The 14,637-nt window shown below is 40.8% G+C and overlaps 1 protein-coding gene across 7 annotated transcripts in view; it reads left to right on the forward strand.

Moving 5' to 3' along the window:
- The window catches only part of LOC107396498 (protein unc-13 homolog B), a 99,265-nt gene that overhangs the window by 72,158 nt on the left and 12,470 nt on the right, over positions 1 to 14,637 (forward strand). For 3 of the 7 annotated variants that reach the window (XM_070552230.1, XM_070552233.1, XM_070552232.1), the window contains exons 11-31: positions 149 to 195; positions 332 to 410; positions 1,238 to 1,312; positions 1,402 to 1,621; positions 1,705 to 1,932; positions 2,045 to 2,186; positions 2,722 to 2,891; positions 3,914 to 4,029; positions 4,113 to 4,276; positions 5,876 to 6,026; positions 6,390 to 6,458; positions 8,027 to 8,116; positions 8,316 to 8,453; positions 8,549 to 8,679; positions 8,806 to 8,891; positions 9,716 to 9,842; positions 9,914 to 10,010; positions 10,153 to 10,296; positions 10,584 to 10,661; positions 13,060 to 13,137; positions 13,503 to 13,601. In XM_070552230.1, the coding sequence (XP_070408331.1) occupies positions 149 to 195; positions 332 to 410; positions 1,238 to 1,312; positions 1,402 to 1,621; positions 1,705 to 1,932; positions 2,045 to 2,186; positions 2,722 to 2,891; positions 3,914 to 4,029; positions 4,113 to 4,276; positions 5,876 to 6,026; positions 6,390 to 6,458; positions 8,027 to 8,116; positions 8,316 to 8,453; positions 8,549 to 8,679; positions 8,806 to 8,891; positions 9,716 to 9,842; positions 9,914 to 10,010; positions 10,153 to 10,296; positions 10,584 to 10,661; positions 13,060 to 13,137; positions 13,503 to 13,601 (2,529 nt within the window). The remainder of the gene's footprint in view (positions 1 to 148; positions 196 to 331; positions 411 to 1,237; positions 1,313 to 1,401; positions 1,622 to 1,704; positions 1,933 to 2,044; positions 2,187 to 2,721; positions 2,892 to 3,913; positions 4,030 to 4,112; positions 4,277 to 5,875; positions 6,027 to 6,389; positions 6,459 to 8,026; positions 8,117 to 8,315; positions 8,454 to 8,548; positions 8,680 to 8,805; positions 8,892 to 9,715; positions 9,843 to 9,913; positions 10,011 to 10,152; positions 10,297 to 10,583; positions 10,662 to 13,059; positions 13,138 to 13,502; positions 13,602 to 14,637) is intronic. The other 4 variants (XM_070552234.1, XM_070552235.1, XM_070552236.1 and 1 more) reach the window with 2 other exon arrangements.

Below are 14,637 nucleotides of genomic sequence, written 5' to 3' on the forward strand. Positions count from 1 at the left end.
AACATGTTCATTTGTTGTTTTAAACATGCCATTTTTATTTTTATTTGATTGCATGTTCTGTGACAGAGAGGTGAAACTCAACCAGTTTTCTGCATTCCACAGTTTGTAGTGTGCGGCATTCTAAACTGTAATGATTTAAATCTTTTAGGTCCGAGATGTGGAACCTAATACTAAACAGGCGTGGGTCAAACCGGGGTAAGATGACCGTTTTACAGCTACTGTTTATCGTGTTTGTTTTGTAGCTACTGATGACTTTTTTATTTGTTGGAATCACTTACATTTTTGTGTCAAACATTAAAATATTTTCTACACATTGTATGTTTTTACTCAGTAGTGGATCTGGTCTGTATGGAATTGACAGCATGCCAGACCTGCGTAAAAAGAAGCCCATCCCATTGGTCAGCGATGTGGTAAGTACCAATACTTATGCCACATATTACATATTGTTTGTTATCTTGCATGTTTTGTTATGTCTTTGTGAGTGCATGTCTCTCTCTTTGTGAAACCACCAGAGAAGTTACAGTTATTATTTTTATCTTTAAAATGGGTTGTCATCAGACACATTTTGAATCAGAATGCTAATTTGTCTCTCCCTCCTCTCCTAAAACCTGAAACTATTCCCCTACAACTCTCTTGAATGCATTCACTCTTCTTGGTCAGGCTATGGTAAGTTATAGAGCACAGTTGCCACTCCCTTTTCTTTCTGAAGCAAAACAATATCAAGTAGGGTAACTAAAACAGTAGTTGCCTCAAACATGTATGTCTGCAGCATGGGAATTTCTATGATTGCTCTTTATCTATTGCTAATTGAAAACATGCATGCCTCCCTTTGGTTATGGGTAGCTTTTCTTTCTACTTGATATTACCCCTGAAGTATATAGTATACCAATCATTCCTTTATTTTTTTAATGTTTTTCCTAAATTGCTGAGCCTTTTTAATCTTATAAAATAGTAAATTAATAGTAAAGTACAACCAAAGTCTTGTTCTATTTTAAACTAAATTTTAATTGCTTTGCTTTTTACTAGCTGCTTTAAGCTAACTATACTCAGATGGGTTTTGAAATGAAAGCGTTCACAAACAGGAAAAACAAACTAAACTAACACTACTGATCATCACTTTAACCATCCTCACCTCCCTTAATGCTCTAGCAGTATCATGGTGGTGTTCTTGGGTTTCGGTGTGTTTTGCTTGCAGAATGCAAATTTAGGCAAATTGTCATTTTTGTTTCCTGTTCAGTCACTTGTTCAAGCCAGGAAGGCAGGGATCACCTCTGCCATGGCTGCTCGGTCCTCAGTTAAGGATGAGGAGCTGGTAAGGAGTTACCAATTTAAGTGTTCTGAATCAGTAGTGCTTTGCAATTGATGCAACCATTTCCTTTTTTTTTTGGGGTGGGGGGGTAGAAAAACCATGTTTACAAGAAGACTCTACAGGCTCTTGTCTACCCCATATCCTGCACAACGCCACATAGCTTTGAGGTTTGGACAGCCACCACACCTACATACTGCTACGAGTGTGAAGGGCTGCTATGGGGGATTGCTCGCCAAGGCATGCGTTGCTCTGAATGTGGAGTCAAATGTCATGAGAAGTGCCAAGAGCTACTGAATGCTGACTGTTTACAACGTGAGTAGTATTCAAACATTTCACCAGAAGTATTATTTTCTTCATATTAATATTTGTGCAACCTGTTTATATCTTTGACAAAGGCGCGGCTGAAAAAAGCTCCAAGCATGGCGCTGAAGACCGTACTCAGAATATCATTATGGCCATGAAGGACAGGATGAAGATCAGGGAAAGGAACAAACCTGAGATCTTTGAGCTGATCAGGGAAGTGTTTGTGGTCAGTAAAGCCCTTCACGCGCAGCAGATGAAGACTATCAAACAAAGTGTTTTAGATGGAACCTCAAAGTGGTCAGCCAAGGTCACTATTACAGGTATCCCACTGGTCAAAGCGCACCCCAAATCCTAATATTTAAGTAGTAGAGCATCACTTCTTGTCATGTTGGTCAAGTAGCCAAGTTTCTTATGCATGTGTCACTCCTCCAGTTGTTTGTGCACAAGGACTCCAAGCAAAAGACAAAACTGGTTCCAGTGATCCATATGTCACAGTCCAGGTGGGCAAAACAAAGAAGAGGACGAAGACGATTTATGGGAACCTCAATCCAGTCTGGGAAGAAAAGTTTCATTTGTGAGTATAACATGTGTCTCAGGTTGTATGGAGGGTAGGTGAGAGGGTTAAAAGATGCATCACTGTTTGTTTTATAATCGCGTCATGAGGAGCCTGAAGTTTCCCACCCCTATTAATTACTATAATGTTTTTTTTTATTTTAACACAAATGACCTTCCTTTTGTTTGACACTTAATCTTCACTTAGGTCTTTGGTTTAATGAAAATCAAAAACATCCACAACAAAAAAATTCTATTTAAGACAAAAACTTAAATATTTCTTAGTGTAAAATGTTAAAAAAGAAAACTAAACCCAATCCATTGGAGCCACAAAAAAAAAGTTTGTTGGTACTGCACTTTATGGAGGTTAATATAAACTATGTAAAACCTTTTTTTCTGTTACATAAAAAATGGTGTAGCATTGTCTAATTATACTTTTGATATATTATCTTTGTGCTATTTTCAATAAAACATATTTTTAGATTTAATTAGCAAACTATAAAAAAATGGACATTGTACACATTTCCAGTTTTTACAATCCTTTTCATCTATGCCAGTGAGTGCCATAATTCTTCAGACCGAATCAAAGTTCGTGTTTGGGACGAAGATGATGACATCAAGTCCAGGGTGAAACAACGTCTGAAGAGAGAGTCTGATGATTTCTTGGGTCAGAGCATCATTGAAGTCAGAACGCTGAGCGGAGAAATGGACGTCTGGTACAACCTGGGTCCGTATAACATCTTCTAATGTGAAAAGAAAATGCAAATATGTCATGTTGAATTCAGTGTAGTAGCCGTCCTTTAATATGATTATGAAGACATGTTCTAGAACAATAAAGATATTTAGTTTTTCCCTTAAAAACGGCATTATAAAAGTATTTCTGAGTGTAACTCAAAGGCTGCTTGACTTTTTTTCTGCAAATTACATTGCACACAAAATGTTTGTCTGCACATTTTACTCTAGTTTCTCTTACATGCCTTGTTTCCTCAGCTTTCTAGCAAATCATGACAACCACCTGGATATCATATGAATGCTACATTTATCTCACACCTCTGGTTGTCCTTTTGTTTGGTAATAGGAGTTTTTGCAGCAGATTCCACACAGTGGGTTATTGTGGATCCTCATAAATAACAATCTTTTGCCTGTAACAAATCCTTTTTGTCACAGTGGAGTTGCTTTACTTGTCTGCATGAAAATTTAGGAATATCTGTGCAGTTGGCTTTCATTTTAATTATGCAACTGTTTATAGAATGGTTAGGAGGGATTCGAGGTACAGTTTGTAGTAAAACTGTCGTGTAAAATGCTTAGTTCATTTTAAACATTCTCTCTTCTTTGCCTCTTTTCCTTACTTTCTTTTTTTACCTTTTGACAAAAGATTACCAAATGGCAGCTCTTCAGTTGGAAATTGACTGTTCAGCCGACATGTACAAATTACACTTAATAGCAGGATGAGTCTCTGAGCGCTCCACCTCTTGGGAAGCTCCAGTTCAGATCCACACAGCCCACTCCCATTGTCTTACTCACTATCAGCTGGAGCACTTCTATTAGCACAGCCGGCTCCGTGCTGCCATCGGGCTGTAGAAACAAAACCCCCAACAATAGAACTGCCACGTTAACAACTTGTAATTAATGTTGTGCTAACAGATCTGGTTCAGTGTGTGTGTGCACGGATTTGGATCGAGGTTGTGAATCGAGGTGCAAAGGTGTCTGAATGACAGAGTTTGGGTTTGTAATTTTATTTTTTTACAGAGAAGCGGACAGATAAGTCAGCTGTGTCAGGTGCCATTCGCCTCCAAATCAATGTGGAGATCAAAGGAGAGGAGAAAGTGGCTCCATATCACGTGCAGTACACCTGTTTGCATGAGGTAGAGTGATTGTGAAATCCAAACTTCTCCACATCTTTTTTTCAGAAGGTCCATTTCAATTGCAACAATTCCGTCCCTCACAGAATCTCTTCCACCATTCAACCGATGTTCTGGGTCAAGGTGTTGTGAAAATCCCAGAGGCTCGCGGAGATGATTCATGGAAGGTCTACTATGATGAAGTGGCACAGGAAATAGTTGATGAGTTTGCAATGCGTTATGGGATTGAGTCGATCTACCAGGCCATGACGTAAGTCACGCATGTTACTGTATGTTTAATAGGTACATCATCTGCTTTATCTTCATCTGCAAGCTTTTAAAGGTAGAAAAGTCAGTTGTAAAAGTGCTCTGATGGATTTGCATCTATAAGTAGCCCAGATTCATACCAGTGTTCATTTATTTGAAGCATCTTTAATGGCAAGAATACTTCAGTGGGCTATTATTTAGCCCAAACCTACCAGGAAGTTAAATTAAATGAACATTTCTGGTAGGGATCGTTAAATGGTTTTATAGCTGTACCCAGAAGACTCAGGCACTGCTGTGAAAAATGTATTTGCTCGCTTTGTTTTTGCTGCTCAGTCCCACTTAAAATTTTCAGATAGTCGAACCCATTTTAATATTGGCTAAAAAGTAACAGAGTAAATATGAAGTACAGTTTTTAAATGATGATTTCATCTATTAAGGGGGGGGGGGGGGGGGGGAACTATCCAAACCAAACTGGCTCTGTGTGAAATAGTAATTGGCCCCTAATCTTGATAATGGATTGCAACATCTTTGTTGGAAGTAGTAACTGTTAACAAGTATTTTACATACAATTCCATACCAAATTTAGTTATAGAGAGCATTTAAAAACAGCGTGACAGCTGACCAAAGTGCTGCATCACTTTGGAGGATTTACTTGCTGCTCCTTTTTGCACAATTTTTATAAATTAGCCGCTTTGGAGGGTTTTAAGCATAAACCGTGTGGTTTGGTTCAAACGTTTGACCTTTTCTGATTAAATCAGACTTGAGTATGTTTGGTAAAAATGAACTCCGCTTTCCAAATGATTTGGTTAATCAGAGATAATTCTTAAACAAGGGCCTAGTTGGTTTGGATAGTTTTTACCCTTTAAAGCTGGGGTCCATAGAATTATGTCATTAATGAGAGGAGGAGGAGATTTTGAAATTTAAACAGCTATAGCTCCTGCGCCTGCTCCCCCTCGCCTTCTAGAAGGAGCCATGAGCCATACCTCATACTGCACATGCGCACAAATAGTCTTGTAATGCTAATGGTCAGGTAATGCTTTCAGTATTTTCCTGCTCAGACACTGATTCCAAAAGCTGAATTATTTCCCTAGCCTTCATCAGGTTTTGCAGGAGCTGCTAATCACTTGTTTAATCAAATCTGCGGCGTTCAAGCAGGGAAACGTCTAAAGCCGGCAGGAATCTGGCACTCGCGATGCTAGCACACCCCTGGTAACGCTGCAACCTGATATACCGATAGACCGATGTAGCGTTAGGCTGAACACGACACTAATCACTTGGCTCCAATACACAAAAGATAAATCACTCCCTTCTCTACCTCCTCTTCCACAGTTAGCTTGGAAGTTTACAGACTGACTTTTTATTCAATGCATTTAAGCTAGGTTTGCAGAAAGAGTAGTGTTTGCAATGAAATTCAGTCATCGTTTTAAAACTGTGATTTTACTCAATTTATTCTTGTCTGATATTAAAATTAGTTTGCTGATCTCTACCATTTAATTTTACCTCAACAGAAGATATCCATAAGGAGTCAACCGCTTTTGCCTCTGTTCACGTAGAACATAAGACAGGAGATGTTTTTTTTTTTTGATTGTGCCTTTCTTTTCAGACACTTTGCATGCTTGTCAACCAAATACATGTGTCCTGGAGTTCCTGCAGTGATGAGCAGCCTGCTGGCTAACATTAATGCCTTCTACGCCCACACAACCGCATCCACCAATGTGTCCGCCTCTGATCGCTTCGCTGCTTCCAACTTTGGGGTTTGTACTAACACACACACATAGAGAGAGGAGAGAGAGGAGAGAGAGAGAGAGAGAGAGAGAGAGAGAGAGAGAGAGAGAGAGAGAGAGAGAGAGAGAGAGAGAGAGAGAGAGAGAGAGAGAGAGAGAGAGAGAGAGAGAGAGAGAGAGAGAGAGAGAGAGAGAGAGAGAGAGAGAGAGAGAGAGAGAGAGAGAGAGAGAGAGAGAGAGAGAGAGAGAGAGAGAGAGAGAGAGAGAGAGAGAGAGAGAGAGAGAGAGAGAGAGAGAGAGAGAGAGAGAGAGAGAGAGAGAGAGAGAGAACACACTGTCTTTGTCCAAAATGTGCTCAATCTTTGATATGTTTTTATTTTCTTCCTCATACAGAAAGAACGCTTTGTAAAGTTGTTGGACCAGCTACACAACTCCCTACGCATTGACCTTTCTACCTACAGGGTAAGAAGATTCTTACTCCTAAACAAATGCTGTGCTTAAATGGTATAACATCTACTTTTAATCAGCTGGGGATCAGTTACCCAGTTCACTATTTTGTGTAATTTTCTTGTTATATCAAAAATACTCCATAAAATAGTTTACACTTTTATTCATAAAATGTAATATTTATAATCACAACTTTTATTTTTTCCATCTTTATTATACTTTGAATATTTTTCTTAAAGGGACTTTATGGAGTTTTGAATTTTTATGCTCGCGATTGCCCCCTCAGGCCAAAAGCGTAACGACAGCTTCAATAGTAGGCTCGTGCACGAGGCGCGCATGCTGTACGTGCACACTCCTTAACAAAAATAACAGCTGAGACAGTCCCTTGTGTGTGTGTGTGTGTGTGTGTGTGTGTGTGTGTGTGTGTGTGTGTGTGTGTGTGTGTGTGTGTGTGTGGCCCGGAGGACAGGAGAACGCGCAGCTAATTAATTAAATAATTTGGTTCCGTACCTTTCTATTCACCACAGCTGACAAAGGTTTAAGATGGGTCAGTCCTCCTGCATGCTCGGATCATTCCCTTCCCTTGCTTGAAAAATTGTTCCAAAATGAAAGTTGAACCCACATCTTTTCTATCTGTGAATTCAATGCCGTTCGGCAAGTCTCAAATAAAAATTTGGGCATCTTACTGTAAAAAAATATACCATTAATGTAAAAAAGAAACTAAAATAACTATGTTCACATCCAGAATCGAACCTGGGTCTGCTGCACAAAAGCCCAACATCTTATTAGGCGAGCTAAAGCACCAGTGATGTCCTTAGTATCTGTAACATTTATATCTTTGATGACAGCTGAAGCAACGTTCAAAGAACGGTTCGGAGGAAATGTCTGAGCGTGAAGCAGCCTGCTCGACCCGAGCAGCTCTCTTTTTCTGTGATCTTACAGAAAAACAGGCAATCACAGTAAAAATGCCAGGGCTCATTCTACAGGACCAGGGCATTGCAGGAGAATGTATGAAGAAGAATTGTATTATTTCTATGCATGTTTTGGCTGTCAAACTTCCATAATGCCCCTTTAAAAATGTTTAAAATTTATTTTAATTATTCTAAATGTTTGTTCTTGCAAAGCGCCTCGAGATGGCTAAGCTATATATCAAGAATTGTTATCAAAATATTTCACTCTAACCGATGCCTCATCAATAAATTCAATAATTAAAAAAAGAAAAGATGTGCCTAGGTTGGCGATGTTCACCACTTTATGAAGCTGTACCACCTGTAGTCACATGACAATGTGACTCAATGTAATACATGTGATGGCCCCATCTAGTGGACAACTTTTGTTTTGCGCTTACATGTAGTTCACGTCCATTTATCATTATCAAGGTGAACTCCTCAATATATTGTGATACTAATTTTAGGCCATATTACCCAGCCCTAGCGCCTCGTGATTTTTATCTCGAGAGGCGCTATATAAAACTTGTTTTTTTCTTCTTCTTCTATTGTCTAAAAAAGCTGCAAGTCTTAAACTGACTTCTACATCAAGATAAATAAATTTACTGGTAAATAAAATGTTTTTATCTCTTGTAGAATCATTTTCCTGCCAGCAACAAAGATCGATTACAGGATCTAAAATCTACGGTGGACCTTCTAACCAGTATCACCTTTTTCAGAATGAAGGTGAAAAAAAGCTTCATGTTCTGTATTTGACTTTATTTTATTTTCTTTTTTTTTATGTTATGTATTTTTTTAGTGATGATTGCATGTGATGGGTTTACTGTTAAAGCTTATAAGTTGTTCCGTCAGTGATTGATTGTGCAGAACTGAGATCAGCTGAACAGAACTAGTCACAGTGTTGTCGTCTCCATCTGGTGTTCAGGTCCAGGAGTTACAGTCCCCACCCAGAGCCAGCCAAGTTGTGAGGGATTGTGTCAAAGCCTGTCTCAACTCTACATATGACTACATCTTCAATAACTGCCATGAGCTCTACAGCAGACAGTACCAACCTGCAGATGCAGTGAGTTATTTCAAACTGCATCATGTGTGTGTGAAACCTGTCCATTGCTGTTGACACCATTTCCCTCCATGCTGTGGTTTTATGTTTTATTCCAGAACAAAGAGGAGTTGCCTTTGGAGGAGCAGGGTCCAAGCATCAAGAACCTGGACTTCTGGCCCAAACTCATCATGCTCATCGTCTCCATCATAGAGGAAGACAGGAACTGCTATACACCTGTGCTCAATCAGTAAGTAACTTCATTTTTAAAAATAGTTTTCTCATCAGCAACACATTTTTTATTAAACTTCTGTTCAGATTTTTGTTATATTTGATTAGACTATCGTGCATGGCTCGTTCGTCTCTTCTCACACAGGTTTCCTCAGGAACTGAATGTAGGAAAGGTGTCAGCGGAGGTCATGTGGATGTTGTTTGCTCAGGACATGAAGTACGCTTTGGAAGGTAGTCATAAAATCACATTACTATCTGGGTGTTCTGGGAATTTATGTATTTGCTAAGCTGTTCTTGGTGATAATTAATTTAATGGCAGATTTAATATTTACTAAGACTGTTGAACATCACCATTCAGCAAGTGAAAATAGAAAAATGGGATTAGTATCAGAGGGATAAGGTCACATTTTTAGAAGTACCATAGCAGTTTTTTTCACTTGTGGACCACATTAGGTAGAGTCCCAGAAATTTGGGGTTGAAAGTCCCCCAACCACATTTCTTCCTTCCTTGAAAGAGATTATTTGACTAGAAAGACTCATTCTTAACCAGAAAATGGTGAGATGGACCCCCCCTCCAAAAGTACAAAACAGATTTCAGATAAAAGACACGGTCATCTCCCTCATCATACTCCCAGTCGTCGTCCCCCCCACCCCCCACCCCCAGGTCGTAGACTCCCCATTGGAGAATTACCCCACCCCTTTGAACATTTGGACATTTTCAATGGAAAATGGACCTCCAAATGATCCGATCAGGAAAAAAAAAAAACTAAGTCACACTTTAAGTTTTGTCGTGGTCTCACTTGTGACTGCAGAAGGCTGTGTTGATTTAGCAGTCAGGCGAGAGCAAAGTGCATTACGGCTAGTAGAAGCTAACTATTAGCAACTCCAACCCAAGAAAGAAAAGTGAACAGAGGCAGTGGAATAGTTGTGTTTTTGTTTGCCAGTCAAAGGTGAATGCCTACTTTAAATGGAGAAACATAATGACGATGATCTAGTTTTCTTCACTGTTGTTACTATTTTACAGTTTTGTTCACAGTTTCTATGTTTTCTCTGCAGAACACGAAAAACACAGACTGTGTAAGAGCACAGACTACATGAACCTCCACTTCAAAGTCAAGTGGCTCTGCAATGAATATGTCAAAGAGTTGCCAAACTTCAAGGGTGTTGTTCCTGACTACCCCTCGTAAGTAACAGATGAAAGTTGAGATCATTCAAGGGAGGAAACGTCCTGTTCATTTATGTGTTCCTTTTTAGATGGTTTGTGCAGTTTGTTCTGCAGTGGTTGGATGAAAATGAGGACGTGTCAATGGAGTTTATGCATGGAGCCCTGGAGAGAGACAAGAAAGATGGAGTAAGTCCATTAGAATTCATCTCTATGTCTGCCTGTGAGCTCTTTTATCAGGTGGAAGTTCTGTTTCAGCATGTTAATATTTCATAACGCACCTGTGCTGGTTTTTAATGTCTTACTGATGTTGTTTTTTATCTTCTGTCAGTTCCAGCAGACTTCTGAGCATGCTCTGTTCTCCTGCTCTGTGGTGGACATCTTCACCCAGCTCAACCAGAGCTTTGAGATTATCAAGAAACTGGAATGCCCTGATCCTAATGTTATGGCTCAGTACAGCCGCCGCTTCTCCAAGGTAACCAGCCGCACTGAATCACCCGAGCGTAAAATCACCTCTAAATGCATGAACTATTTTAACTCTAAACCAAAGCTCTTGGAGCTAGTAGATGTGCATCTAAAAATATTCAAGATTCAGCAAAATATTGAATGTTGTTTTTGCTCAATTTTAATTGAAAATATATGTTGATTGAGTAAAATGATTGACAACATTCTGTCAAGTGTAATAAATCTAAACATCAGCAATTTCTATAAAGTTAGATGATATACTACTTTCAAAGCCTTTGTTCCTTTTAACTTTTGCAGACAATTGCCAAAGTCCTTCTGCAGTACAGCGCCATTCTGACTAAGGGTTTTCCATCCTATATTGAAAAAGAGAAAATTGTAAGTTATATATATATATATATATATTTGTTTTCTCATCTGTGTTGTTGTATCCGTCAGAAAATGTCTCTATTAGTGGTTTCCTATGGAGGTCCAAAAGTGCCAATTTAATAAATCATTGGAATCTTGGAATTAAGATTTTTATCAATAAAGCATTAAAACATGCTTGCAATGAGGCTGTTTAAATTCTTCACATGCACAAAATAATAAACAAACAAATCAATGATGAACAAGAGTCTGCTTTTAGACCTGCAGAAGGAGAGAAAAAAAGAAAAGGGACACACAGCAATCCAACTATCACTGCATCAACCTGATGAGGAAATATAAAATCAACATTGTTTTACTGAACAATCACGATAATAAATCACAGTGCATTAAGTGCCAACCACAGCCGACATGTGTTGAACGTGCCCAAGTCCATACTTATGAGAGCACCATGTGAGCACCTGTGTGCGTACCCACACTTGTATATGTAAGGTTTCTCTATAGGGGGTCCAATAGAGAGTGTGAGGGGCCACAAATCTGCCCCCCAAAGATGCGTAGGAGATGGAAGGAGCTCCAAGTCTCCGAGATTCAGGAGCTGCCCCAGAACGCAGGGACCCCAGGGAGACTGCAACCAGAAAAGCCCCTGCCCCCCTCGAGAGGCACAGAGGATTGCCCCAGGGAGCCACAACCAGCAGCCGGCAGAGTCCCGGGGGATATCAGCGGCAATCCTACAGGCCCGCCCGCAGCCTCCCACCCCCAAGCCGGCCGAGCCCGGAACCCAGCGACCCAGGGGCGACCAGCCCCGCCGGGGACCCAACAGAGCCCAGGGACCCAGATCCCACAAGGCAGCCACCGGGATTAATCAGACAGACTCTAAAAATCTTAAACCTCCTGACCCCGGAGCCGCGAACACTCAGGCAGACCAAGGCACCACACTCCACACCGGGTGTGGCGGGGGAGGGGAGGCGAAGATGTATAGCAGCAAAAGAAGTCCCAGGAGAGGGGAGGAGTCAAAGGCCCCACCTGACATATACAGTCATTTACAGACACAGTCAGACACTCCCTCCCTCATGCTCACACATACACATACAAGCTAAGACGTACAAAAATGCACGCCAGACACCCACCCATACTCCCCATACACACCCTATTCACTCTGGTCCTGGTACTGCTGCACAAAAGGTACAACCATTACCGGTTCCCAGAGTTCGACCCTTTGTGCTGGGGTGTTGATGAGCAGGCTCCCCCGTCCAACGCCGAGCAAAGCGACCCACCACCCAGACCCCAGCCAGACGGCCAGCTCCCCCTCCAGCCCTGGGAAGCCAAGCGACAACAAAGGTTTGCTAAGACCCCCTAGTCTCCATCCACCTGCTCCAATAGTGTTGGTGCGTGTTGATGAGATGTATTCGTGGCTGTGGTGAGCGGGCAGTGCAGGCCTCGTCTGGCCTATGCCAGCTGATGCCATCACACCACCCCTCTTCCCCCCCACAGCCCTCAGTGTCTAAGTGCAGTTTAAAATTAGAAGTGGGCACCGGCACCTGAGATGAGGCTGAAAGATCCCCTTGCCAAATGCCGTTGAATGTGCTTACTCCCAAGGCCCTAAGTGTGTGTTTTCGTGGAATGTCGTTGGTTGCCACAGGAATGTGGAAATGGGGTCCATACTCGCACCCCCTGACTTGTCCACCCCCAAAGTCCTATGTGCATGTTTGTGTGATGATGTGAGGGAGCAGGAGGAGAAAAATGTGTGGGAATGGGGAGGAATGGCTGGTTGGCTTAAGCCCTCCGAGGGAGCCAGCTCCCCCACTGGCCCCAATAGGCATTACATGAAATTCTGTCCTTGCTCACAGAGCTGATCAAAGTAATTCTGTTGATGCATTTTAAATAATCAAATATTTTTTAAATGTTTGTATTTAAATTAGACTGATTACTTTTACTTTTGAATTAAAAACACTATATCCTGCAGACATCCGTCTTCATAATGAGAGCAACAAGAAAATCCCTAATCAAATACAATCTGCAAACTGGAGTAGATATTTTAAGAAAGCTCTGGTGAGATGAAACAATTCAGAGGCTCTGTGTTTACAGCTATGCTGTACACATTAGGAGACGATTAATCTTCCTGACATTTTGCTTGTTGCCTTTAACATTTCAGCCACAGATGCCACGTAGTATTTTATTTGAATTTAACCTCTTAAATCAGATTCAAAAATGAAAGGATGATGATGAAAGGTTTTGGATCTCAGCTTTGTGGTGCAACGTTTTAGCTTCTGCCAGAAGAGAGGGTGGGACTCTGTTTAGAATCACTGACCTGGATTTATATTTTCTTTAAATCAAAAATGTTTAATATTTTAGAACCTGCAGTTTGCTTTACCGAGTCTGAACCTTCATTACTTTTACCCATGTCTTCTCGTAGCCCTGTGTCCTGATGAATAATGTGCAGCAGTTGAGGATCCAGTTGGAGAAAATGTTTGAGTCGATGGGTGCCAAACAGGTGAGTGCAGAAAGAAAATGGGGTGTGCATGTGAGAAGGTTTGAGTGAATTGTACTTTTTAAATCGTAAAGTTTCTTTGAATTAGATTGCAACAGAAGAAGAACAGGTATGTATCGTAGTGCTGCTTTAGTTGATTTGAAGTAGGCTGGTTTTTGCTCTGAAGGCTACAATAGATTTCTTCAGTGACGTAAATATAGATGCAGCTTCTGTGTGAAAGTAGGGAATACTGATGCATATGACACAATCTATGACCATAGGGTTAGGGTGAGTCTGCTACTATGTTATGTATGTATGTTGGTTTTGACATGTTTGATGACTGGAATATATCTTGTGCTGTAACTAGTGTTTTCATTTTACATTTAAAGCTAAATGAAATCATAGAGGAGGAGGAGGAGGAAGATGATTTATTCCAGGCCTCACATGAACAGCAGGTTATAAAGGAGGATGAGAAACCCAAAGCTGCGGTGGGTGCTGTCAGTGGTAGTGGTAGTTATTAGAATTAGTCTAGGTCAGGGGAAGATAACTGTTCTTGGAAAGCTGCTGTTCACCATGTTTTACAGCTTTCTCAGCTTCATCACACCCGATTTTATCCAGCAGGTGATTAACAGCTTCTGCAGAGCTTGATCTGCCACTGAACTTGTGAATCAACTGTGTTGAAGCAGGGAAACGATTAAAACATGCTGGATAGTGGCTCTCTAGGACCAGGGATGCCTACTCCTGGTCTAGGTAACTAGTACCAAAAGGCGCTGTGGTATTTTTGGTGTGCACACAGATCCTTAAAACGTTTAGCTTGAATGGTAGAGAAAAAGCTCAGTATTTCACTTATTAATAGAATAGAATATTAACACAACAATAATAATTATGTGTGGCCTGTTGCTTAGCGAGTAGCATGAAGCATAATGACCTGCCTATGCCCAGATTATTTGGTTTGTGTACCATTTTTTGGGAGATAATAGTGTTATATGGGGAAAAATGATGGTCTTAAGTACTTTTATGCTTTTCTTAACTCATTCACTGCTGGACGTTTCCTGATAAGAAAAGCCCTTTGCTGCCAGTGTTTTTCCTCATCTTTACAGTTTTTTTAAGAGTCACAGAACATTACGCTCTATGATGATGTCAGCGCCAAAACTACCAAAACAAAGAGTAGACTCACCTCTTACATCAGGAAGAATCCGTGTGTTTTGAGCGTTATCCCTTCTTTCATAATCTGTTGTAGAATTGTGATCGGCAGAAGCTTTTCTGGTTCGCGCCTCACTTTCTCAATCTCCTAACACACGGATTTTCTGCTTCCTGATCACGTAACGTGTGATGTACGTGGATGAAGATCGGCTTTAGAGCTGGGATGTTTGTTCTCATGGTGCGGAGCTCGTTCCAACGCCCACACAGTAAAAAAATGCAAATGACGACGTTAGTCATTATTGGCAGTGAATGGATTAAGTACTTAGGTGTTTGTGGCTAAATGCAAGCTTGTGTGGACATCTGACTATTGGTTCAGGGGTC

Source organism: Nothobranchius furzeri, chromosome 6, assembly GCF_043380555.1.
Source record: "Nothobranchius furzeri strain GRZ-AD chromosome 6, NfurGRZ-RIMD1, whole genome shotgun sequence".
Classification (NCBI taxonomy): Eukaryota; Metazoa; Chordata; class Actinopteri; order Cyprinodontiformes; family Nothobranchiidae; genus Nothobranchius; species Nothobranchius furzeri.